Source organism: Paroedura picta, chromosome 1 (genome assembly GCF_049243985.1).
Source record: "Paroedura picta isolate Pp20150507F chromosome 1, Ppicta_v3.0, whole genome shotgun sequence".
Taxonomy (NCBI): Eukaryota; Metazoa; Chordata; class Lepidosauria; order Squamata; family Gekkonidae; genus Paroedura; species Paroedura picta.
In genome coordinates this window covers 169,113,402-169,141,062 of record NC_135369.1, presented here as the reverse complement: position 1 = coordinate 169,141,062, position 27,661 = coordinate 169,113,402, and the positions used below count along the sequence as shown (strand labels likewise).

General features: G+C 45.9%; 1 protein-coding gene across 1 annotated transcript in view; it reads left to right on the top strand.

Annotated features, from left to right (window-relative positions):
* The window catches only part of SDC1 (syndecan 1), a 34,513-nt gene extending 20,066 nt beyond the window's left edge, over positions 1-14,447 (top strand). Inside the window, exons 3-6 of the mRNA XM_077311438.1 lie at positions 7,874-7,955; positions 9,024-9,571; positions 10,128-10,293; positions 12,156-14,447. Of these exons, the coding sequence (XP_077167553.1) occupies positions 7,874-7,955; positions 9,024-9,571; positions 10,128-10,293; positions 12,156-12,322 (963 nt within the window). The 3' untranslated portion in view covers positions 12,323-14,447. The remainder of the gene's footprint in view (positions 1-7,873; positions 7,956-9,023; positions 9,572-10,127; positions 10,294-12,155) is intronic.
* The last annotated feature ends 13,214 nt before the right edge of the window (positions 14,448-27,661 follow it).

Genomic DNA, 27,661 nt, shown 5'->3' with positions numbered 1-27,661 from the left:
TTCAGAAGCCATGCATGGCTGCTAGTATTTTTTTTTTGGGGGGGGGGGGAGACCTCCAAGGATTTGGGGGTAGTTCCTCCAAGAACATTAGGGGGTCATGACGTGGATGCAGGAACTGGCAAACCACCTCCAAGCATCCCGTGTCTGGTTGGCAGAAAATCCCCGGATCTCCTGACTGCACTACCTACACAATATGATAATCTGACAAATAAATAAATGCTGTTTCTCTAGCCTTGTATGAAAAACCTCACAGTGAGTGTCTTCCTTGCTGGTGCCGTATGGCAGCTGGCTGCGTGGTGGCATTAAGCCTTCTGGTGGAAAAGGAAGAACACCCCGTCGAGGCAAAGCCCTTTGCTGCAAGGGATGCTCACTGTCTGGTCAATGTAATCCTTCTTGATTGGGCATCTGTCGCCAGAGCCCCCTGTCTGCAGATGGGCATTCCCCACAGAGTGTCCAGTTTCTGCCTTTGTTATGTCTGAGGCAGGGAAGCAGTGACTCAGCAGGGGAACTATCTCTCCTCTCCTTCCCAAGGACGTCCCCCGCTGTCTGGTCAGGTGCGTGCCAAAATGTCTGAGGTGTGGGAGTGACGGGGAACCCAAAGCTGCAACAACGATAGGGAGAAGTTTCCTGTTGGAGCGCAGCCTAATCCTGCTTTTCATTTGGAGCACTTAAATGTGGCCTTGAGAAGTTCCCTGTGTACTTTTAGCACAGGGCCGAATCTCGGGCTTCCCTTATTTGCTTGCTCCTGCTTGGTAAATTGTATTGATGATGTGGCAGCTACTGAAGTGTTTCCCATCTGCCTACTTTTCCACGGGAGGCAGTTTGGAAGGATTGCCTTGAATTGTGTGATTTATGCTAGGTGGGGGGGTCATGTTGTCCAAATCAGGATGATGGCTTATTGGCCCAGTTCAGGGGAGAAAAGCCTTCTCTTGAATGAGCTACTTTTGAGTTAAAATTCCCTGTCGATATATGAAACTTGCTTCCCCACCCTGGCACGTTAGTAAGTTTTCTGTCCTAGAAAAATAAGAGTTGTTTTTTTATCCCCCATTGTTCTCTGCCCGATGCAGTCTCATAGTGGCGTACAGTCACCTTCCCTTTCCTCTCCCCACAACAGACACCCTGTGAGGGAAGTGAGGCTGAGAGAGCCCTGAGATTACTGCTCTGTGAGAACAGCACTATCAGGGCTGTGGCAAGCCCAAGGTCACCCAGCTGGCTGCATGTGGGGGAGTGGGGAATCAAACCCGGCTTGCCAGATTAGAAGCCACTGCTCTTAACCACTGCGCCATGCTGAAGCAGCAGAGCATGGACTAGAAAAAGTGCCAAAGCGGCTGCTGTCAGCTAAGCACAGAGGAAAATCATGTAAAACCTCGATTTTTAAAATGTCTCTTCCTGAGTTTTCCACAAGGGGCGCAATGTGCTCAGCAGCCGTCAGTAAGATACTGGTAACTCATTAATTTTCTTTTGGGGCCTCCAATCGAGTTTCCAGATCCCTCGTAGTTGCTAGACGGGGCATATTCCAGGTGCCGGGAGAAACATGGGAAATTAATGCAACGTTCTGATGTCACCTGGAAGTGATGCTGGGAGGACACTCTGGCTTCAGGGCAAAAAACTCTATGGTAGAATTCTTACCATAGAGTCTTGCCCCCAAACCAGAACATTGTTCACCAACATGCCTGCATCGCTCCTGGTGATGTCAGCATGTCACAGTGGCATTATCTCTTCCCTTACCTAGCAAGTTCCTCCTGGGCTCTGAGTCCAAGAGAGTGTGTGGGGGTGAGAGGCTCCAAACCAGGGGATCACTGGCCCTGACCTGGAAACAAGCAACCCTGGCCGCCTGTCTTGTTCACATTAACTCCTCTTGTGGATATGAAACTGCTTGGCTGGCCCCATTTCAAACTCTCGGTCAAAACCCTAAGGCGAGAGTTTCCTGAAACCCTGGGTTTTCTTGATAGCCCCGGAAGGGTTTCCCAAGTGGGAAGGACTTAATTAATTTCTAATATATTTTATTTATTTGATGATATGACAATATAAGGTCCATCAGTGCCCAGGGAGGGGCCCCAGATGGGAATGTACACAGCTATGCTTCCCAGCCATATTCTGCATGATCGTACCAATTCTGGGTTTTATCAATGCCCGTAGAAGGTTTCTGGGGGGGTTTCTCAATGGCAAAAAGTTGAGAAAGGCTGTCCTTGGGGGGAGTCTTGTGGTCAGAATATTGGGCAGGGGAGTGATGTTATAGAATTCCAGACTAACTCATGTATATTCAGGGAGTTTTTAAAAAACTGGGGAAAGTTCAGTCAGGCAGTCTTAGCTGGTAGTGCAAAGTGTTGAGCTCCCAGGTGCCTTCTGTGATCATTTGCTGGTCTTTTGTGGAATACTTTGATTCTTTTCTATGGTGCGTATTCTAGGTCAGTGTCTATATTTATTTACTTCATCTATACTTTGCCTTCCTCCCTAGTGGGGACTTGAAACAGCTTACATTATTTCTCCCCTCCAATTCCGTCCTTCTAGCAACAACCTTGTAAGGTAGTGAGGCAGAGGGTGATTGGCCCAAAGCCACCCTTTAAGCAGAGTGGGCATTCAAACCAGGCTCTCCTTGGTCCTAGGCTGGTTCTCCGTTCACCGTGCCATGCTGGGGAATGGAAATATAACTATAAAAATAGACCCAGGTGGGTAGCCATCTTGGTCTGAAGCAGCAAACAAAGTTGGGAGCCCAGTGGCACCTTTAAGACCAACAAAATCCTATTCAGGGCGCGAGCTTTCGTGTGCATGCCCATGAAAACGTATCCCTTGAATATCCTTGTTGGTCTTAAAGATTGCCACTGGACTACGACTTTGTTCTTATAATAAAACATTTACGGTTCCAGCATTCTTCTCCAATAACAGCTGCAAGGGGCAGAATCCTCGGCATGCAAGGCAGAAAGGACTAGAATTGGTCTAGACAGCAGTTTCTTCAGAGCCCCATCTGGCAATAGATCCTTCCTTTTTTACATGGAGTTCTGCTACTTGCTTTATAAGCAACCTAAACGAAGGTCCGGGGATTTATATAAGCCACAGCAAAACTGCTGGAAGCACAATAATTGGTTACAGCTGAGAAACGTACAGTTTCTTACAGCTCATTAGGCGTTTACTTTAGGAGTAACTAGAATGCGAAAACGGTGCCGTTCTTCAAGGCATCTCTTCAAAACGTAACGATTTGTAAGTCTGGCCGTTCCCCCCCCCCCTCCCCTCTTGTATAGAGCTATTCGTAACTGGAGTTCAGAAATAGTTGGTACTCCCTTTCTTAGGCTACAATGCAAGATAAAAGGAAAGAGGCCGCAGAATATAGGGCTGGCTGCCGTAATCTCGATAAGCAAGTGGTAGGCCTCCTTAGGGATCTTCTTAAGATGTAGGCATAGAGGCAGATGTGGTCTTCGGACTGCAGACCCAAGGCTCTCTAAACTGCAAGGATGTGACATCAGAGCCATGTGACAGGAAGAGGGGGAGCCAGGTTTGCGACCTCAGTCACGTCTAGTCCAAGACTGTGGTCATGTGACCGAGCAATGGAGGGAGCTGATTTGCAGGAGCTGTGTTGCAGTTAAAGATCAGGGCATTGGAAGGAAACCCGCCCACCGCCGAGTGATCCGTCTGTTCCTCTCAGTGGGGAAACGATGAGGCAGGGTACAGAACAACAGCACGGCCTGACAACTAGTAGCAACAAACGACCATCTCAGTGCTTGCAACCCCAAAGTTGAACTCTGGACATACCTCCCAACCTTGGAGTTGAGTGCCATTGCTCAAGACAATCGTGGTTTATTTCTGTGTTAGGAATTTTGGCGTGATGCTTTGTCTAGAGGGCTTCTTTGGATACCAGCTTCCTCCCTGTGGGATGGGGTGCCTTGTTCCCTAGTTGTTTTGCTCCAAAAAGAGAAGAAGATTTGGTTTTTATACTCTTATTTTTCACTTCCTGAAGGAGTCTCAAAGCGGCTTACAATCACCTTCCCTTCCTCTCATCTCCCCACAACAGACATCCTGTGAGGTAGCTGGGGCTGAGAGAACTCTGACAGGACTGCTCTGTGAGAACAGCTCTGACAGGACTTTGACTAGCCCAAGGTCATCCAGATGACTGCACGTGGAGGAGCAATGAATCAAACCTAGCTGGCCAGATTAGAAGCCACCACTCCTAACTACTAGAAGCCCTCCTCCCATGGGGAAGGAATCCCTCCTCTTCAGACTTTTTAAAAAGCAGGGCAGCGACCTGCACGTACCAGTTAAAAGTGTTGCTTCTCATGAGAACTTAACCCCTATTTCTGGTTGCTTCTTATCTCGGCCACCCAAAGGGCAGCTGGACTCTGACAAGGGGAGGAGCTCTCCCAAGCATTCTGGAGCCCATGCAGCTGGCTTGCTGCTATTAAGGAAAGCCAGGTCAGCAAAGAGGGGGACTCAGGGTTATCTCCAGGGTGGCAGAAACGAAAAAAGAAAAGCAGCAATGTGAAAATGCATGGAGCTGCCAGTGGTTCGGTCTGTCGAGGGGTTATGGAAACCAAGCCAGAGGTCGGTGCTTGTTTGTGCGTTCTGTCTAAGGGTTCCTGCCCTTAATCCCTGCAGGTGCCGGAGCATTTATCTGTCACCCTCTGGGAACACTGCGTAGTTCCAACTGTCTGGGTGACAGTGGACAAAATGAGGTTGCAGTGGGGCGCTGAAGTTAAATGCAGGCCTTTGCAAAGCAGCCGAAAGACGGAAATCAAGTTGTCAGTTGAAAATCAGCAGCTGTTCTGATTGCACGGAGGGATATTTCACTTGCGTCAGCCTCCGACATGCAACCTTAGAACTCGTAATGCTACCTTCTCATGCATGTACAGTCGAAATTGCCTGGGGGGTGCAAAATAACAAGTACTTTTGGCTAGCTCATAAGGCTATACTTTTCTACCAGAGATCTGCCTCCCATCTAGCCACATCCTACGTTAAGAACCGTCTGTTTTAGCAAACTACACACCCGTTTAGAACAAGCTTCTACAAGACAGAGTTCTGAGTAGAATCCATACTGCATGGTTGAGATGACTGCAAGGGTTCACTGCCAGTTCTTCCAACTAGCAACTAGTTGGGAGCCATTTTAGAACTAAAGGTTTGTTATGCACAGCTTGCTAGGAATCTTTTTCCGAACACTGTAGAATGGGCTCTTGCCAACTTGCTTGAGCCTGTGAGCACCTCTGGGCACAGCCACAAAATGGCCACCGTAGCAAATGGAGCCAGCCACAAAATGGCCACCGTAGCAATGGCCACCATAGCAAATGGAGTCAGCCACAAAATGGCCACCGTAGCAAATGGAGTCAGCCACAAAATGGCCACCATAGCAAATGGAGCCAGCCACAAAATGGCTGTAACTCAGGGCAGAACCAACTACAAAATGTTAGGGGTTGAAGTCATGTATCACTTCAATAGTATCTCCTCAACATTTCAGATAGATGCTCCATCTGCACAGTCAATCAAAAGCCCTATCTTGCTCTGCCCACTATCAAATCACTTGGCGAAAGCCAGAAAAGCTATTGGTGGGGACCATGATGTGGGGACCCCTGCTTTAGGATTATGCTAAAGTTGTTTTCTGTATGATCATAAGATCTGCCCTGAGTCACTTGAGACAGGGAGGAATATAAATTTAAGAAATAAGCAATAAAAGAACGTGAGAAGAGTCCTGCTGGACCAGACTGGTGGTCTATCTATTCCAGCTTCCTGTCTTGCCCAGTTCTTCTGGAGGGCCAACAACAGGGCGTAAAAGCCAAGACCTTCCCCTGATCTGGTCTTCTGCCTCTGGGATTCATAGGTTTAGTGCCTTCTGGGGAAAGTGAGGCCATCCTCCCATCCCAAGGCGGTGCTCCCTAACCTGTGTTTCCTGGTGAACGCCCAAGTGTGTGTGAGCATTTGTAGAGGTGGGTCTGTATCGTATCAAATTAGATCCATGCACAAGATCGTTTCTTCAGGGCTAAGAACACTCGTAGAAAATAGCATCCTTCTCGTTCATGACACAGGGAAATGGTGTCATCAGGGCATTTTAATTTATGCAGTTTGTTTACATTTGGGTTTTATGGTGTTGGGGGATGTTCTTGATGGGGTCTTTGGTAATTTGGGTACCATAACTGAAGAAGAGACTTAAAGGCTGAGATCATACAGAGTTTACCAGGAAGTGGTCCAGAAATGTGACAAGCCATTTTGAGTGTGTTTTTATTTATTTTCTTAGATTTTTATTCCGCCCTCCCATGCGGCCCAGGGTGGTTTTGTACATGTACTGCCACAGTTAGGAGGGGCTGCAAAGAGCTTTAATTGGTGCGTGTGAATGGACGGCCATATGGAAGAGTTCATATAACCTGCAGAAATGACAGCAACCCAAGGCAGCATGTGCTGGGAGGGGCTCATGGGAATTGTAGTTCATGGATATCTGGAGAAGCCACAGTTTGGCCTCCCCTGCTTTGTGGCGCAGTTCTCTGGTGCTATCAGCTTTTCGCCTTCATTGCTTCCCTTTAAAGACCAGTTTCTTCAGGAATGAAGCTGAACTCCTCAGTGAATACTGCTTCCAGACCATCCTGAATTATCCTGAGCTTAAATTCGGTGCATCTTATTATGTGAAAAACTCATCAGTAGCCATGTCGGTCTGAAGCAGTAGAACAAAGTTTGAGTCTAGAGGCACCGTTAAGACCAACAAAGTTTTATTGAAGGTGTCATCTTTCGTGTGTGCTTGGACAAACAAATGGTAACCTTAGGCGTTAAGTCCGCTATTCCTATTTGGTCCCTGAATCTGTGAAACATCTCCATTATGCTGTTTACCTCATCCCTACCTATAAATGTGTCATTGTGTCTGGAGACAGTGTTAAGAGTGGTGGCTTCTAATCTGGAGAGCCAGGTTTGATTCCGCAGGCAGCCAACTGTGTGACCTTGGGCAGGTCACAATCCTGATAGATTGTTTCTCTCAGAGCTCTCTCAGCCTTGCCTGCCTCACAGGTAGTCTGTTGTGGGGAGAGGAAGAGAAGGTGATTGTTAGCTGCTTTGAGACTTGTTCGGGTAGCGAAAAGCACGGTCTAGAAACCAGCTCTTCTATAGATCAGTTGACCCTAAGGCCTGTTAGTGGCAATGTAATTGCTTTGAAACCAATTAAGCTTAGTTTGTAGGCAGAGTGAACACAAGATAGATTCTTGTCATCCAGCTGTTGAAAAGCGGAATGAGTTTTGTATTTGTTACATTCTAGTATCATGAAGCTCTAGTTCATAATGGCTCTGTAGTTTTCCGTACCAGCCTTACCTGTGGCAGGTGGGGACACGGTTAGTCTGCAACGAAGAAGAAGAATATGCCATTAATAGGCTCATGTTCAAGTCAAGAGATGAGCAGAGGGGGGTTACCATTCCCATTCTTCCTTGCTAGTCTCCCAGCCAGGTACTGACCATGGCTGATGCTACTTAGCTCCAGCCCTTGTCAGGCTCAGGCCAAACTAGGTTCTCTAGGCCAGGGGCAGTCAACCTGTGTTCCTCCAGATGTCCATGGACTACAATTCCCATGAGCCCCTGCCAGCAAATGCTGGCAGGGGCTCATGGGAATTGTAGTCCATGGACATCTGGAGGAACACAGGTTGACTACTCCTGCTCTAGATTGCTAGCCTGTGATGAGCTTTTTTATCAAGCAAAGCAAAACACTGTGGGTTGGCCACAGTGTGTTACATGTGCGGCTTGTCTGAACAGAATGCGCAGGCATGCACAATGCCTCTGCCCCGCATGGCACACTGATGATCACCTTACTAGAATTCAAAAATGTGTCTAAACCGGAGAGTTACTTCATTAGCTCGATGCCCTTTTCAGAAAACGGTCGCCTGAATAAATTCTTAAAATTTCCTCTGTTTTCTCTTGTGCAGCAAACCACGGACTTCAATCTCCCCCCTGAAGATCTTGACTCGTCAGGTGATGACGATGACTCATTCTCTGGTTCTGGGGAAGGTACGTACAGCTCCATATAGGCCTGACTAGTTCTACATGACTAGTTGTGGTGTAAACACTCTCTCTTTCTGGCCGCTCTGGCAATTAAGAAAAGTGCTACCAGACTTTCTCAACCTGCATGATCCATTTTTGTAGGATTCCCATCAGGATTGGCATATTGGTGGAGGGAAGTGCTGTGACTTGTGGGACTCCATGCGGTTTAGGAGGCAAGAGATGTTCAGAGAGGGTTTGCCATTGCTGGCTTCCGTGTCAAGACCCCGATATTCCTTGGAGGTCTCCCATCCAAATACTAGCTAGGGCTGACCCTGCTTAGATTCAGAGATCTGATGAGATCAGGCTCACTTGGCCTGTCCAGATCATAGAGTTGAAAGGGACCTCCAGAGTCATCTAGTCCTATCCCCTGCACAGTGTGTAGGACACTCACAACTACCTGCCCATCCACGGTGACCCCAATTTCATGCCCACGTGATTCCCCCCACGCACACCAAAAATCTCCAGAATCCAGCCTGGCCTGGAGGAAACTCACCTACCATCCCAGAGTAAAAAGGTTAAGGTATCCCCTTTGCAAGCACCGGGTCATATCTGACCCTTGGGGTGACGCCCTCTAGCGTTTTCATGGCAGACTCAATATGGGGTGGTTTGCCAGTGCCTTCCCCAGTCATTACCGTTTACCCCCCCCCCCCCACAGCAAGCTGGGTACTCATTTTACCGACCTCGGAAGGATAGAAGGTTGGCTAGGTTGATTTTTAACCTAATTATCGTTAACATTGTCTCCAGAGCTTTCAAGATCTCATCTTCACAAAAGGGTGGTGGGGGTGGTGGTGGTGGGGGGGGGGTGAACCACAGTAGTTTAGTGAGTGGGTCTTGGCACATCAGAATTAATGAAATTCTACATTAATTTTAAAGCGGGGGGATGAGTTTTTGTAGCAGTGGTAAGTAATTGTTATGATCCAGCCTTGGGGACGTAGAGTTGAGCTGTGGAGTGTCATTCTCACAAAAATTCCCTGCTCTTTATCATCTTGGGGCTAGTCTTCCAAATATTGACTAAAACAAATCTTGATGTTTCAGATTCTCTGCCAGCCGTGGCTACCTGGGATGTCCCCCTGCAAGGAAGCATAAACACATCATCAAGCCCATCAGTGGCTCCTGATGTGGAAGTGCATGAACTGGGCGCCCAATGGACAACAGCACCTTCAGAAGATTATCAAAGAATACCTGTATCCCCAACAAGCAGACATGTATTCCTTATGAACGATCTGGCGACTGATAAACCAGTGGTGGCTGTAGAAGAGGAAGTCAGTGTATCCACGGAGCAAATGATAACAAGCCCAGCCGTCGTAACCATGAGAGTCCCAGTGACTCATCATACTTACACACAGAGAATCACTACTACACACGTTTCTACTACAGATGGTATTATTGAGCCTGAAGTCTACCACAATGTCCACTATGAAGTGAGCAGCAGTGATAAAGAAGAGCCTCCCAGTGATATTGTACCCACCACGAACAGTCGGGATCCTGCCGGTCCCACTACAACGTCCTTGGTTCTTGTCAAGGAGACTTCCTCTCAGCCTGAAGAAAGCGTTTTGTCATCTGAGGATGGATCTGGAGATCAGGTAAGGATCCGTTTAGTTGTCCACGCCTCTTAATGTGATCAAGTTTTATGGGTGTTTATCAAGTTTATATGAGCCTCTTGTGGCGCAGAGTGGTAAGGCAGCAGACACGCAGTCTGAAAGCTCTGCCCATGAGGCTGGGAGTTCAATCCCAGCAGCCGGCTCAAGGTTGACTCAGCCTTCCATCCTTCCGAGGTCGGTAAGATGAGCACCAAGCTTGCTTGCTGGGCAGTAAACGGTAATGACTGGGGAAGGGAATGGCAAAACCACCCCATATTGAGTCTGCCATGAAAACGCTGGAGGGTGTCACCCCAAGGGTCAAGCATGACCCGGTGCTTGCACAGGGGATACCTTTATCAAGTTTATCTGTGCTGTGATTTTAAAAAGGTGGGACGTCACAGATTCCAGTTGTTGAATTGTTTTAGGGCGTGTTGTATAGTGTTTCTCTTGTTTACGTTTTTTATCTTAATTCTATAACTCACCTTGAGTCTCTGCAAGCAAGGCCGATTGTGCATAAAGTGGCAAGAAGAAATGTGATATGGTTGATCTCTCTTCTCAGGGCGATTTCATGTTTGGACTGCCAGAGGAAAAAACAGAACTCGAAGCAGAAAACAGGGCTGTGGATGAGCTTGGAACAGAAAGCAGGGCGCTGGGTCCTGGAACACGAGACACAAAAGCTGCGGGGGCCTCTCAAGGACTTATGGACAGAAAAGATGTTCTAGCAGGTATGCAGAAATAGTTAGCGATGACAAAGGATTGTTCCTCTCCACACAGTTCACATGGTCCATAACTTCTGAGATAGTACTGGGCGTCACGCATCTGCAATTAGATCTAACACCAGCGTGTTAGTTCTTTGCAAAGAACAAAGCAAACTTTGTAAAAGTTCTTTGCAGTGCATAGCATCATGACTTTGCGGGAACTCCAGTCACATCCTGTAACCTGTTACAGTAGCTGTTGGCCACAGGGCACTGTTAACCATTCTTGGAGCAAGCTGGAACAGTTTGCAACCATCTTACAACTGGAAGCTGGTAATCACTTAGGTTTGCCATTTCCTTGGGGGTGGCAGGCAAAATCCCACCCGTGGCCTCCAAGCCCCATGAGGCTTGTTTGTCCTAGCAGAAGCAAATATATGGAGTGTGGGAGTATCTCACTTCTGGTTGCATCCAGAGGTGACATCAAGATGTTCTAGGCCAGTGGCTCCCAACCTTTTCTCTCTGGTGAGCTACAAGTCCATATTTACCTAGTATGATGCCTCATCCTGGACCAAAGTTTTTGGTGCCCTTGGCAAACTATGACCTTAATGCCCATCTAGTTCAGCATTCCATTTTCTGCAGTGGCTAACAGATGTCTTTGAGACACCAATAAAGGGTGCAGCTGTCCCCAGCATGATCCAAGCAAGTGGCATTCCAACATATGCGTCCTTTGCATGTGGAGGTGGCACCTTGGCCTTTGAACCTCTTCTCCTTCTCCATTACTCCCTCTAATCCAGGCTTCCTCGACAGCCCAAGGAGGATTTCTCGAATGGGTGGGAGTTAGTTAATTTTTAATATAATTTAAAACTTTGCTAAATATTTATCATGTATGGTCATGTTAACCTGTCTGCCCCTCCCAAAATGTGGCCAATGATGGGCCCGGGGGAGGGGCCTCAGGTGGTTGAGTACACAGCTGTGTGTCCCAGCCATATGATCTGCATGATTGCATCACTTCTGGGGTTCCTTGAAGCCTGAAGAATGCTTCAGGGGTTTCTCAATGGTTGAAAAAGTTGAGAAAAGCTGCTCTGATCTCTCCCCCCCCAAAGATCCTAAGAAACTCTCCAGTGACCATCAGGACACATTTTACTGGATCAGGGTTTGTTGATGTGGAAGAGACTGTTTCCAGGATCTGATCTTGGTTTCCAAAATACAAAAAATAGCAGTGGAAAGGGTGGGGGGCAACCACTGGGGGGCTGGTCTACGACCCACTTTCAAAGGCTTCGTGACCCATTTTAGTGGGTCACTGCAACTCTGCTCTAGGCATTCCTCAAATCTCTATAGTTCCTACCATTAGAGAGCAGGAGATTCCTAGAGCGCCTGGTAACCCTATAATGATTACCTGTATTCCTTCGTATGTATAGTGAGAAGTAGCTGAACTCCGTGGATACCTTCTTCCTTTGTTCGCTATGTCAAGGTGACAGCGTTCTTTCTGTTAAAAAAAAATCCATATTTGAGCTTTGCTCATATGGAGCCCTTGGCAGTCCCTATCATACCACAGATTGTGAAGTGTCCTAATTCAAACGTATTTTAGAACTCCTTAGAATTTGTGGCTATAGGCTGCATTGCAGAGTTGAAATCTGGTACATGCATCATCAGGAATTCTCTTGACAGCACAAGACAAAAGGGTGTATAAGGCCCCCCCCCCTCATGATTTTATGAACTTCTTCACCAGGGTTGTTGAACTTTTCCATGCCCATGTTTCTTCGGGGCATCCTTCTGTTATGCCCAGTTCCACTGGATCATGAATGATGAGAAGAGAGTGGATCTATGTTTCATTATAGCTACTCTGGGGGCGAAAACACCTCTCAATCCCTAATCCTTTCCTTTTCTCACAGGGGTCATTGCTGGTGGACTGGTTGGTTTGCTATTTGCTGGTTTCCTGGTTGGGTTCATGTTGTACCGAATGAAGAAAAAAGATGAAGGAAGCTACTCACTGGACGAACCGAAGCAATCAAACGGGGGCTATCAGAAACCACACAAACAAGAAGAATTTTATGCATGAACGAGCTGAATTGAAGGACACTCTGGTTTCGCTCGGATTTCTCTTCTGTCTCTGGACATCGCGAGTTCTCGCTGCATTTTAAAAAGGGGGAAAAAACTACAAGCCATAAGACTGAGTGTAAACCTCTGCCTCCTTATTCCTGGGAACAGCTATATTTTTTTTCCAAAGTCAATCTGGATGAATTAAAGCCCTAACCTGCTTTCTTGCACAGAGATCACCTGTAAAGTTGGACAGATGGGGGGGTGGGGTGGGGGGGAGGAACTACCTTTGTCTTATCTAAGGACTCCTGGGGGAGATCAAGAACAGATTGTACATAGCCTTAATGTCTTAGAAAACGCTAAGTAATTAGTAAAGTGTAACTTTGTGTATATTGAAAACGAAACCAACCCCACCCTTCAACCTTTATTGGCCACAAGTGAACATTCTTTCATGCATTTAAAAAGGCTGCTACATGGCTTTGAAAGGGGCAAAAAGAAACCTGTGGAATGATTATATAGCCAAGTCACTTAACCTTTCAGACTAAATGGAGGGAGGAAACCCAACCAGAAAGCTGAAAGATTTGTCTAAAATGGTGAGATTGTTAAACCATAGCCCTTGCTACAGCAGGGGGTGGCTCTCTTCTAGAATGCCTTGAAAAATAGAGAGGAGAGATCAAGGGGAGAAATTTATACACTGCTTTAGAATCTGAAGCAACACCGACTCCTGGGGAGTGGGTATTTTGAAACGTGCACATTTTTTCCCCCAGTTCCTTCTGGTCTTCTTGCCTGTGGTGTTATTCCTGTCTGCAGTGTATAAAATCCATGGTAGTACTCCTGGGGCCACCAATTGGTTATCTACCTCTTCAGCGTTACCTTTTCACGGCAGTGGCTACTTCTCAGCTAGATCTCCCAAGCTCACCTTACCACAGGCGTTAGCCCTACAGGACCGAGCATGCTGAGAGGTAATGAGGAATTCCTGCCGCTGCCAAGACCCAGGGACTAGAATCACATCAGATTGGCAAATACACGTATTTTATACAGCGAGGTTCTCGGAGTATAGGCTCAGCATGCGGAGCCTAGGGGAGTTAGCATCTGTTATGTAAATATTTGGCTTTTATCTCGGTCCAACTTGAACTGGAGCATTTAACATGCGGTTTGAAGAGCGAGCGTCTTCAGAAGCTATGTGGAAGAGAGTTAGCGATGAACCATGTGCCTTCATCTCCCGCCTGAGCCCGGACTGTAAAGCAGGGTCTTGTCCGGCCGTAGATTGGTGGGACCCCAACCCATGAATGTCGGCACTTCCGAAGCAGTATTTGAAATAACTTCAGAACTCCAGGTGCCTGGGAGAAGGGGGAGAGCTCTCTTGAGGACAGTGGCTGATGCAGAGGAGCTATGGATGTATGATTTCTGTCATGTACAGGATGACATGGATGTGAAATGATCTATGCTGAAACGGATTTTGTTTTTTGTAAAAGCTTTGGGTTTTTCTTGTTTGTTTGTTTTTTTAAACAGGCAAATGTATACACAACCATCACTGGCTTTCCTTTTATTTCACCATTTACACTTGTTAGCTTGCAACGTGCTTCTGCTTGTAAGGAAAGGGTGTAGGCTAAAAGCCTGAATTGACCAGTGTGTGTGAGGGGGGTTCTTTACAGGTAAGGGGAAGAGACCACAGTCAGAATTTTTTCCCAGGTCCGCGTAACAGTGTGTGCTGCCCATCAAAACGGTTAATGCCTTCAGAATCTGCCCCTGTTAGGAAGATCTTGATCTTCCTTCTGGGAGTGTAGTAAACACTCGTTCCAGTGTGTAGAACTTGGCTGCCAAACACTTGGAGTAACACAGATATATCCCTTATTGCCTTTTTACAGAATAGGTTTTTTAAAAGTGTCGGTGGGTCCTTTTATGTTGTGAAAAGATAATGACGTTGACATTCTTGTGCATAGGAAACGGCTTCGGTTTGGCAAGACTGATTGTATAAAACTGGTGGTTTTTAATGGTCAAGCGGAGATTGGAATCTCAGAAATGTAAATGGTGAAAATGAATTGCTGATTTCCAAATGCAAGTACTTTGTTTGGTTCCTTTTTTTTTTTTTTTTTTGTATTCCACAACCATACACATGCAATAAAAAGGCACTCTGCCAAATCAAATAGCCTCCTGTCATTGTCTGAACACGTCCTTCCTGTTGCTCCAGCTCCGGCGTGTCTCTTCTCTCTCCCTCCAAAGTAGGCTTTCTCAACCAGGGTTTCATGAAACCTTGGGGTTTCTTGATGGCCCTGGAAAGGTTTCCCAAATGGGTGGGAGTTAATTTTTAATATATTTTAAAATTACTAGGCATTTATTGGGTGACATGGAATCATAGAATCATAGAGTTGGAAGGGACCTCATGGGTCATCTAGTCCAACCCCCTGCACTATGCTGGACACTCACAACCGTATCGCTCATCCACTGTAACCTGCCACCGCCTTGAACCTTCACAGAATCAGCCTCTCCGTCAGATGGCTATCGAGCCTCTGTTTAAACATTTCCAAAGATGGAGAACTCGCCACCTCCCGAGGAAGCCTGTCCCACTGAGAAACCGCTCTACCTGTCAGGAACTTCTTCCGTATGTTTAGATGGAATTTCTTTTGAATTAATTTCTTCCCATTCGTTCTGGTCTGTCCCTCCGGGGCAAGAGAGAACAATTCAATATGACGGTGTACAGTCATGTTGACCTGCCTTCTCCTCCCAGAATGGCCCATGATGGGGCTTTGAGGGAGGGGGAGAGGGAGGAGCCCCAGGTGGGCATGTATACAGGTGTGCTTCTCAACCATATCCTGCATGCTCTTGTGCCACTTCTGGGTCTCTTTAAGCCTGACAAATGTTTCAGGGGTTTCTTAATGGTAAAGAATATTGAGAATGGCTACTCCAAAGGATAGTTCTTGGAGCAGCAATTCACTAGATTTTTTTTTTTAATGCTCATGCGAAATTCTATCAGAGTGACCCTGCTTTGGTAACTAGGTTTAAATTGCAATGCACTTGAACCCAAATGGGCATTCATCCTCCTGTGGGATTGCATAAGTCGAAAGGAAAATGTACTTAAGCGCCGTTCTGCTTGTTCCAGCAATAGTGCAAAAGCTGTGTCAGCTGCATCAACATTGAACTCCACTGTAATTTTTATTGAAATAAGGGGCAAGCGAGCACATGTCTTTTTCTTTTGAAATTGTAACAGAAGAAATGTCTTGTGCAATGGGGTGTGGTCCCCCCTGTCTCTTCTATGCGCTCAGCCCTTTCAGTTAGCCCAAGGAAGACTTTCAGTGCTACTGTGTTCGCACAGCTGCCGGGTGCATAGCAGTATTCCCTGAGAGCCAACCTTTGGGCTACTTCTGCCTTGAAGGGAGCGATGACATATGGAAGCCCGTGACCCATAATTCTGAGCAGAAGTTCCTTTTCCCTATAGAAACACGAAAAAGGCTTCCTATGACATACTTCCCCCCCCCCCAACAATGCATAAAATAAGGCAAGGTTTTTGCATTGGAAAAAAGAAAGTGGATCCTTAAATTTTTCTGATAGGCAATTTTGGGGAGCGCTTGGAAATACCCTCGTATAGTGGAGACATTTGCATTGTTTTCAAGAGGTTTAAATGTACATTTTGGCAATGATTAGTATGACAATGTGTTTAATGATAATATATTAAAGCGTTCAGTGTTAACAACGTTCAGCTTAATTTCTAAGCACGCTGGCAGCCTTACCGGTTGTGGCTCTGAAAGAGTTCCTGCCCAGTATTCTACCTTTAACTCCTCTCTCCCAATGTCTCAAATGGCAGAAATTAAAGAAACATACCCCATGTACCCATATAGGGTGCAGCAGGTTGAACTCCTAAAGTATTTCTTATGCTTCCAATGTTGCTATAGAAAATCAATGTATTCTTCTAAATTCCATACATGTGCGAAATAGTATAATTGTATATGTTGACAGTTATAATTTGTTGACTGTTATTAAAATAACACCTGTTAATCAGTAAAACATTCTGAACACTGCATATAGTTCAATTCCCACCCACCCCAATTTTCTTTTCTAGGAGACAACCCCATTTCTCCTCCCTGCAGCTTTGAAATTTCCAGACATTTTACCTCTGTAAGGTAAAGATAAAGGTATCCCCTGTGCAAGCACCGGGTCATGTCTGACCCTTGGGGTGACGCCCTCTAGCGTTTTCTTGGCAGACTCAATACAGGATGGTTTGCTAGTGCCTTCCCCAGTCATTACCGTTTACCCCCCAGCAAGCTGGGTGCTCATTTTACCGACCTCGGAAGGATGGAAGGCTGAGTCAACGTGGAACCGGCTGCTGGGATTGAACTCCCAGCCTCATGGGCAGAGCTTCAGACTACATGTCTGCTGCTTTACCATCCTGCGCCACAAGAGGCTCTTTACCTCTGTATTGAGAATTGATTCTAAGAAGGCCTTTGGAGGCTCCTCACTGGGGTTTCTAATGTAGTGACCAGATATAGCATAGAACTATGTGAAGTAAGGATTGCGGATTATGGATCTTTTCCATGAACGCCCTCCTTCAACTTAAAGCACCTCTTACACAAGCAGAAGTCTTATGCCAGAGGGAGTGGAACAAATCAGTCAACAAATCAACACAGTTCAGGAGAACGTTGGAATTAAGAGGAAGAGGAAGAAGAAGAATTGGTTCTTATATGCTGCTTTTCTCTACCTGGAGTCTGAGAGCACTGGTATTCCTACTTGGTTTATAAGTGCCATGATGAGCCCAAGGTCGCCCAGCTGGCTGCATGTGGGGGAGTGCAGAATCAAACCCAGCTCGCCAGATTGGAAGCCCGTACTCCTAACCACTACACCAAGCTGGCTCAATGTTTGTGTTTGTATTTATTTCTCCCTTGCAGCACCCAAATCAGTTTACAATATAATACATGGAATATAGAAACACATTGAGAAAATAACGGTCTCCTCTGGTTGGAGTTTTTGGCAGCATGAGCTACTGAAGCATCATCCTTTATAGGTAGTTGTGGTGGGTTGCAAACAAAATTCTTTACTGTAGCAAAACTGGCCAGGTTGCATTCCTTGGTGAAGGTTATTTTTTGCCCCCTTCCAGACCATAGAGGTCTCCAGTTGCGTAAGTGACTATGCTGATAGTTCAATCATATTTTATTTTATTTTATATACCGCCCTCCCTGGAGGCTCACTCATGGGACATGGTAGGTCTCCAGGTCCCCCTCCCTGTATACAAGGAGGAGTTTGCCCTCCCGTTTATGTAACATTTCTGGTACACCTTAGCAAAATTTGACTTGGCCAGAGAGTTTGCTCTGACATGTTTGCATGCAGGACAAGAGTGCTCTATTGAGTTGCCATATCTCTCCAGAAGGATCTTGGCTATTGCAGAGTAACCTAATTAATTGCACAGGGGGGCATGATCCTTCACCCTGGAATGCCTCAAACAAAGGCATCTTTGGACTCTGGCAATTTGCTAACCTTCTCAGATAACCCACAGTGCTATCCCAATACCTAGAGTTATTCTTTTTTAAATTTCTTCCCTGATTAAGTTATCAATTTCCCTGTCTGTACGCACCAGATTGTCAAACCCATTTTAGCAAAGTGCTTCTGTGGCATCCAAACACCTATTCAGGTAAGAATGTAAATGCTGCAACTGCCTGAGAAAATCCCCTTTTGAATGATCTCACTCCCTTTAACTCAATCAAGGTTTCTTTGTCACAGACTTGTGAAAACCATCAGTGAGTCTCAGTTCCTTTATTTCACACCAATAACTAATTCAAACTCATTGTTTTAGGGGATAACCATCCACCTTGGCCTTAGGACATGTTTTTAGGTATTCAAATACCACACCAGACCTAGCCTTGTGTGTGATGTTCCTGAATCCACAATATTCACTCAACTTGCATGCTGTTTGTCTTGCTGTTTCATGGATTTCTTCACATTGTGGAAGGTAACTATTACCCTTATCCTGACACAAAACATTCTTCCTCTATTGTTGTTGTTATGTGCGAAGTCATGTCCGACCCATCGCGACCCCATGGACAATGATCCTCCAGGCCTTCCTGTCCTCTACCATTTCCCGAAGTCCATTTAAGTTTGCACCTACTGCTTCAGTGACTCCATCCAGCCACCTCATTCTCTGTCATCCCCTTCTTCTTTTGCCCTCAATCGCTCCCAGCATTAGGCTCTTCTCCAGGGAGTCCTTCTTTCTCATGAGGTGGCCAAAGTATTTGAGTTTCATCTTCAGGATCTGGCCTTCTAAGGAGCAGTCAGGGCTGATCTCCTCTAGGACTGACCGGTTTGTTCGCCTTGTAGTCCAAGGGACTCTTCCTCTATAGCACTGTATAAAGCCTTTCCTTTCTTCTTGTATGCTTGCTTTTTTAAATGTGCTACTGGACTCTGATTTTAAAGAACATGAAAGTATATTAGGGACTTTTATCAATAAAATCCTTTTTGGTTAATTTCGAAGTTTGCTTCTGCTAAGATTCCTGGCTAGGATACTCCCTGTGTATACACAGATGAGTAATCTCACTTGTTACCCTTTTTGCTCAGCAAGTCTTCTAGAATCGCTGATTCATATATTTAGAAGACAAGTCTATTTTAGGTAACAGGAGAAGCCTTAGCTTCTGTTTAGCTGAGCTTTTAATAATTCTGTAAAAAACATTACAGAAATATCAACATAGACTATAAAAAATTGCAATTATGTGTTAGTTTCTTAATGAGAACAAAAATTCAGTTGGGAGCCTAGCTATTAGGTGATCCTGAACAATAGATAAAGGAATGGAAGGAAACCATTCACGTAGAAGGTTTTGGGTGGGTAGGCATGCTACTCTGTAATAACAGAATTTGAGTGCAGCAGCACCTTAAAGACTAAGGAAATTTTCTAGGATATAACCTTCTCTGAGTCAAAGTTCACTTTGTTATCTGACAAAGTAAGCTTTGATTCACAAAGGCTTATATCCTGGAAAGTTTTGTCGGCCTTTAATGTGCTAATGGGTCTGAACTTCATTCATTCAGAAGCCTACTTCTGGACTTTTGGGACACAAAAGCCCAGCCACTGTATTATGATGAAAGGCTTTTTATACCTGATCATACATGCATTCACACTAAATGCACAGTGGCACAGATGGGTTGCTTGCTTCGTTGCATCAACATTGTTGGTTCATATTTGAATGCGACATGCGTAGTGAGCAATGTACATTGTTACAAAGGTCTAGAACACACACTGTAGCTCTAAATTGAATCTGACCACTTGGCTATCAAAGGCCATCTTGTCTGTTCTGGCCAGCCTTGGAGGTCTTGCACATGCCCTCCCACCTGATTCTTTTAACTGGAGATGCCTGTGATTGAATGTGGGGTCTTCTAATTCAAAGCAGATGTTTTGCCATTGAACCATAACCCTTCTTCAGACTGCCTTTAACCCTTGTATCCCTTACAAAGACACTCATATTTGTCAGAAAGTCCCCTAAGAACTCTCTCAGCTTCTCCAACCTCACAAGGTGTCTGTTGTGGGGAGACAAAGGGAAGGCGATTGTAAACTTCTTTGAGACTCCTTTGAGTAGAAAAAAAAGCAGGCTATAAAAACCAGCTCTTCTATTCATTCATTCATTCATTCATTCATTCATTCATTCATTCATTCATTCATTCATTCATTCATTCATATACTGCCCTCCTCGGAGGCTCAGGGCAGTTTACATGGAACGTATGAACAATGCATGAAACAATCCATAATGTATGAATAACCATAACAATAATACTAATAATTGATAGTGGTAACAATATAAACAATGCAACAGTGCAAACAGGTCCAGAGCGCTCTGGTGGAGTTCTGGTGTGGGGGGAGCAGGGGCCCTTCAGTTGCTGTTGGTAACACCTGGTCTCAACCAAATGCCTGGTGGAAGAGCTAATTTTTGCAGGCCCTGAGGTCTCTTCTTGAGGGGCACCGTCCCCATGTTCTATATATGAGATATGTGTGATACAGAGATGAATTTGATTGTGCATACAGGTAATGTGCATATCTGAGTAGCTATAAAGTTAGGAGTCATTCTTCCAAAGCTGGACTTGATTGGAGCAGAGGCCCATATGTTGTCTGTGTGGTAAACTCCCCCCCCCATCTGCCATCTTTTATGAACTGCAACCCTGAAAAAAGAACATAGCCTGAAGCGATTCACAATCCTTTTCAGAAGGGGAGGGGTGTCCTCAGACCTCATTGTGTTTAAACAAGAAGGCAAATTTATTAGATTTCAGTAGTTAGGCTGCCAGTGCTGGAGAACTCGCCTGTGTGTTAATTATTTGAAAGAATGTTGGCTGAAGCAAGGCCGGCTTTATTACAGCTATTAATATTTGATGGTCTTTGCCTACATAAGTCAAAGGTTTCTCCTTGCTTTGGTGACCTTTTTTTTTGTTGTTGCTGTCATAAAGAAACTCTACGGAGACTTATTTCTGAGGAGCATGTCCACGGCTAAAGCCAGTTTTAAAAAAATGTAACGGAGAAGTACATGCTGCTATGCTTTCTTTCAGAAGTCGCCAGTTCTTCTAACTTTCCCCTTTCCCTGCACAGTTTTTAAAGGAGTGGTGATGTGGTTATTCCACAATAAGCATTAGTTCTATGTTAACCACAGCTGTGAAAACACACAACTCTGGGAAAATGACACCCAAGCTGCGATACTGAAGCTCATTACCTTAAAGAGGCAGCTTTCCGGATTATTGTGTCTCTCGCAGATTGTGCAACCTTTCATCCATGGCCTATTTGCTGGGATGAGTCCTTGCCAGCCTGGATTCTGTTCCCAGCTTCTGCCATTTGCAGAGAGGTCCCTGATTCAGACAGGGTTGGAGGATGTAGCCTGCATGCCACTAATGGTTAAGAGCCACAGCCTTTAATCTGGAGAACTGGGCTTGACTCCCTGCTCCTCCACATGCAGCCAGCTGGGTGACCTTGGGCCAGTCACAGTTATGTCAGAACTCCTTCAGCCCCACCTCCCTCACAGGTTGTCTGTAGTGGGGAGAAGAATGGTAGGCAATTGTAAGCCACTTTGAGACTCCTTTCGGTAGTGGAAATCAGGGAAGGGACCTCAGTAGGGTATAACTCCATTGAGTCCAACTTCAACCATTTTCTCCAGGGGGAACTGATTTCTGCACCCTGGAAACTGCTGGGAAGTTGGCAGAAAATGCATTGGTGGTGGTGGTGGGGGGTCCAAGTCCTGGTGTAACAATCTGCCAGAGGTAGCCCTCACTGTAGGTGTTGAGGAAAAGAACTAACACATTTTTGTTTGTGAGGGCTTGTAGTGGTGGTGGATTTTTTTCTTGGTTGGTACTAATGGGTGAATATTTAGGAACTAAATTTATGATGTCAATTGAGATTGATTGCATGCCACTTGAAGCTGATTTGGGGGGAATCTAGAATATAAAATTTAAAATGTCATTAGAATTGCACTTCCTCTCCCTTCTGGGGCTCGTAGCCACTGTGTGGAGGGGCAGGGAGGGGTGACTTTTATGTGGGAAAAGTTACGGGAGGGCTAACCCTCCCAATACAAAAAAATTGAGACATTCTAGATCTTTACTGTTCGCTCTGGTTTGGCCCAAGCCTGTATGGGTCTCTCCTTTTAACTATTAGTACGGCATTTCAGAATACGCAAGCAGAACACCTGAGAGAACAGAATAGCAAGCAAGAGCCAACATTGCTTATAAAGAATGGAATCTGAGCCCTCAGTGAATGGCTGAATCAGTGTTTTGTGTGAACAACAGTTTTGAAAAACTGGTAGTATCAATATAATCTCTTTGGGTTTCAAGATAGGATTGTGTGGCTCTTCTAACTGGAAAGCACCCATGTCAGTTACAAATCTGTCAAGTTGCTTTCTGGCACCAGCATAACTCGGGCCCATTCTGCACACATTAGTTAATGGACTTTCAATGCACTTTAGAAGTGCGTTCTGCACAGGAAAACCCAGCTGCAAAAGTACACTGAAAGTGCATTATCCTACAGATGTGGAAAAGACCTAGGTGTCAGAATAGAAGGCACTAGAGCTTTTTGGGAACAGCCCCTATAGTTTTTTCATTTAAGATGAATCATTGTAGCCACATTAACCAAATAGGATATTTTCTGTTAGGGTTCTGATTTTACTTAACATCCAAATACATGTGCCTACTAATGATCTCTTAGTAAGCGAAAGGCTTTTCTCAAAGAAAATTTAAACTGATGACAGGAAAAGGCTCATCATATTTATAATAGACTGACCCTTGTAGTGTTTGTGACAGATCTGTTCCTTTAATCCACAACAGTGTTTTAGACTGCGGAAGTCCACTCCAAATCTTAATGCTGGCAAGTATAGAGTTGTTGTTACTGCAGCCACCACAGAGAAACCACCTGACATTAAAAACTGCCCTGGAGAGCCAGCTTGGTGTAGTGGATTGGGAGTGCCAACTTCTCATCTGCTGAGCCGGGTTTGATTCCCCACTTCTCCTCCACAGGCAGCCAGCCAGGTGACCTTGGGCTCACCACAGCACTGAGAAAGCTGTTCTGACCAAGCTGTAATGTCAGGGCTCTCTCAGCCTCACCTTCCTCACAGGGTGTCTGTTGTGGGGAGAAAGGGAAGGCGACTATAAGCCGCTTTGAGCCTATTTCAGGTAGAGAAAAGCGGCATATAAGAACCAACTCTTTTTATTCCTTTCTGTTAAAAAAGCAAACTAGGTTGCCTTTTTATTCTTATGTCTAGCATTAAGGGCACAACAGACTGCACAGAATATTTCTGTTGATGGGAGGGATTTCCTGCCTCCCACTGCAGCCCCAAATGCCTTGCTGTAAGGGTATCACGAAGAGCAGCTATAGGGATGGAGGAATTAATTCTGCATACAGCTAGTGGCATCAGGTTGCAAGTGGCAATAATCAAGAGCAAAAAGGGGGCGGGACCTGGCATGCTGATGTCATTTCCAGTAAAAAATCAGCTATGCCATCACTGGATGCTCTAGAGTAGTGATCCCCAACCTGTGGGCTGCGGACCACATGTGGTCCTTCGACTAATTGGAGGTGGGCCGCAAAGGACGCCTTCTCCCCCCCCCCCGGCCTTTTACTTCATCCCCCCCCCAGCCCTTTACAACACACTTTGGGTGCCATTGTCTCCCATCACTCCCAGATGGGACTATCTCATTGCAGAGAAACAAGCTCAGGGTTCCCATTGATTTGTCATTGCCATGAGTTAAAATTTCCATGAAAATAAAATGTTCCTTATGTTCATTGTTGTGGCGTGTCTGTATCTTATTTTGAAGGGATGTTTAAACATTACCATAGCGATCAGAGAGCGTTAGGGCAGTGGTTGAGAGTAGAGGAGGAAACTACCCCCCCCACCGGGCCTCAGTAAAATTGTCAAGTGTTGAGTGGTCCCCAGTGATAAATGTTGGGGACCACTGCTCTAGAGTAGCCTTTCTCTACTTTAGGACCATTGAGAAATCCCTGAAACATTCTTCAGGCTTCAAGAAACCCAGAAATTTCACGACGGTGCAGAATATGGTTAGGAAGCATCTGTGCACATGCCCACTCGGGACCCCTCCCCTTCCCACCCCCTCGAAGCCCATCATTGGCCATTTTGGGGGAGGGTGGGTCAACATGACCGTATATGGACATATCACATATTTAACATTTAAAAAATAAATAAACAATTAATTAACTCCCATCTGTTGATGAAAGCCTGAATGAGAATGACTGTTCTATTGCCTAGTCATTTGAAAAACTCTATGGTAAAACCATAAAGTTTTTGAAAATTCTAGACTGTCCTTTTCGTGTGCTATAGGTTTTATCCCATGCTCTGCAGTTCTTCTCCCCATTTCCTCTTGCTAGCAAAGAACAGGTTTGCTGAGAGGTCTCTTGCTGGAACCAACCATGAAGACTAGATCCAACTTCTTTTTAGCATAGCATGAAGTTGATTTTAGAATACAAGTGAATGACAAATTGCATTGTAAGCAACAGGAACCAAATCCTTATTAGCTTTACAAGCGTGTTTTCAGAGTAAGGCTGGGGGAGGTTGTTTTAGGTGTGAGGGAGAGGCTTGTTTTGGGTGGTGGTTGGCATTTGGCAGAGACAAGTCCTTCGGTGTATATTTAACGGGGATCAGCAGCCAGTCATGGGTTTCTGAGTATACTTAACAATGAGTACATCTGGCCCTAGTTAGACTTGATATATGAAGATATATGCTTAAACACCTAAAAACAATGAGATTGCAGTCAATGCAAAATACAGGTGGGAAAGGACAGCACTAAAAGTATAGGATAAGGCTTTTTTTTGGGGGGGAGGGGGTTGCAGATGAAGGATTTGTGATTTGGAGAGTCTTCAACTACATTGTAGACCAGCAGGGTTACTTAAAAAAATGATTTTAATATTTTAATTTGAACACCCTCCACAACTACCCAGGGAAAAACCTAATATATCTAAATTATGATTGAAACTAAATTATGTGAGTCCCTTGGATTGCAAGGCAAACAAACCGGTCAATCCTAGAGGAGATCAGCCCTGACTGCTCCTTAGAAAGCCAGATCCTGAAGATGAAACTCAAATACTTTGGCCACCTCATGAGAAGGAAGGACTCCCTGGAGAAGAGCCTAATGCTGGGAGTGATCGAGCGATCGAGGGCAAAAGAAGAAGGGGATGACAGAGAATGAGGTGGCTGGATGGAGTCACTGAAGCAGTCGGTGCAAACTTAAATGGACTTTGAGGAATGGTGGAGGACAGGAAAGCCTGGAGGATCATTGTCCATGGGGTCGCGATGGGTCAGACACGACTTCGCACACAACAACAACAGGATTGAAACAATCTGCCCCAATTCAGAATCTTAAACCAGTTACAAATATGGTACAGTCTTGCTGGAATGTTTTAGAGAAGAACAGTTGGGCTTTATACCCCGCTTTTCTCTACCAGCCCACAACAGGCCCCTCCTCCTCCTTCTTGGGGAGGGACTTCAAAGGGATATTATGTCATAAAAGGGCACCTTCCAAAGCAACCATTTTCTCCAGGTGAGCTGACTCCCATCACTTGGAGCTCAGTTGTAAGAGCAAGCGATCTCCAGCCACCGTCTGGAGGCTGGCAACCCTATGATAGATTCCACTCTCCCACGCAGCTGTTTCCCGATCTTGATACTCTGGAGATCAGTTTGAATTCTGGGAAAACTCCAGGCCCCACATGGAGGTGGTTGACTCTGTTCCCCACCACAGCTGCTGTGTGGCTGCAAGGAGACCCTCAACCAGTTTCTTAAAACCAGAATGGGTAGCAGTGGTTCTCAGCCTGGCGGTCGAACGACCCTTTCACAGGGGTCGCGGGAGGCCAAGCAGCTTGGCCAGATGGGGCACCATCCACACAACAGCCTTGCGGGGTAGATCGAGATAGAGTATTCATCTGTCTGAAGCAGCAGAAAAGAGCGAGATCTGCATGGTGGGACAAGAGGCAGAACTGAACTGAGAAACCTCGGGGGGGGGGGAAACAATGTATTTACAATCATGAACAATGGATCTTCAGCCATTGGTCAGCTTTGGTTTAATTTCTGTGAAAGAACCCTTGCATAGTTTTATGGTTGGGGGTCCCCACAACATGAGGAACTGTGTTAAAGGGTCGCGGCATTAGGGAGGTTGAGAACCACTAGGCTAGAGGGAGACAAACGGTCCTGCAAAAAGAACTGGAAGGATGAGCTTCCTTTGTGTATCGGTGTGTCTTGAACATTCTTCAGTTTGCCTCCCCTTGAAAGGGCTCATTAACATTCAAACACCCAGCCTCCGTTTGTCATAAACAGGCAGGCACTTGCCTTTAATCTGCCAGGTATTCCCCCCCACCTTTGATACTCCTTTCAAAAGGGAGCATGCCTTGGCCTGGCCGGATCTCTCCTTGAAAAGAGGGCTTTGTTTCACTTGTCAGGATTCATATCAGCAGTCTCTCTTTCTCTGGGAGTTGCAAATGAGTGTTCTGTCTAGCTCCTTCGTAAGATCTATTGGAAGCCCTAAATAAAAGCACTTGTTTGCAGGTGCTTAAAAGCCCGCATCCATCGCCATCCGTTCAGTCACCCTGGGTCCTTTCTTCTCTTTTGTTTCCGAGCAGGGAGAAAGTCTAATGTGCTAAGCACCATTTAAGACTCTGGAGTTCACAGGAGGGTGTGTGATTGGGAAGGCGTGGCGTCTGGCTACGTTTATTTTGCCGTTATCGGTTTCCCATCCTTCAGTGGAGATTGCGTATGGAGGACGGCGGCAGATGGGACGGCTGAGGGAAAGGCATGCTCTCCAAGGCAAGTTTAATTCAACTGGGAGGCCAGAATTCACCTGGGAGCCAGTGCAGCTGCCAGAGGACTGGCTGATGTGGACACCCCTCCAGGGTGTTCTGCTGAGAAGCCATGTGGCCACATTCTGGACCACATTCTGCAATTTCCAGAGCAGGGACAAGGGAAGACCCATGTACAGCAAGTGACATGAATAATCTCTCAGTCTCTGCTGCACCACTGGTGTGCTTTGGAAGATATTAAAAAAAAAACATAATGGTTATTTAACACTAGGGGCAAAGCCCGTTGCATTCAGGAATTCAACGGGCGCTAGATTAGGGGGGTGGGGTAGAAGAACTTTGCGCACGACTTCCCCTTCCTCCCAGGACCTGGAAAGGATGCAGGCAGCTGTTATGGAACTCACCAGCAGGGGCAGCTCTCACACGGAAGGGATCTGCAGCCTCCGAGCCTCAGAGGGAAATGGAAGGAGGAGGGGGTGATCAGGGGTGGGGGACGGAAGGAGATTGGATGGCCGCTGGACAGACAGGCAAGCCAGTTGGAGGAGGAGGCACTCAGGGGTGGGACAGCCACCCTGAGTGGGTGTTAAGCCATAAGACACACTCCTCCTCCAAGGCCTTACCAGAAAAATTAAGTGGAACAGATATGGCGTGTGAAGTGTAGCTGGGAGAGCCATGGAAAACAGCCCCAGGAGGGGGCAGCCCTTTGAAAATCCAGATCTTCACATCCAGAATGTATTAGGGAGGAAGAGGGAAAGGTGGAGCATGGTTAGACCATGGCATTGTGTGGATGCTCCAGGAGCCCAGTAATGGAAGTGTGTGCTATCTGTGATGCTCCCAGTATGTGTGGACAAAACATGGGTCTTCCATGCTTCAGGGCATGCTACACAGGGAGTATTGAATCTGCATGTACATAGAAAAATCTGTGCATTGATGATTGTGTGCTAAATGGATTCAAGTGGGTAGCCTTGAATAAAAGTTTGTTGGTCTTAAAGGTGCCACTGGACTCTAAATTTGTTCTGTGTGCTAAATGGTGCATGTTGGGAGCATCATGCCTAGCGTACTGTCCAGGGATGTGTAGCTGCAAAAATCTGGGACTTTACTTTGCCACTTGGACTGGTTTTTATGGTG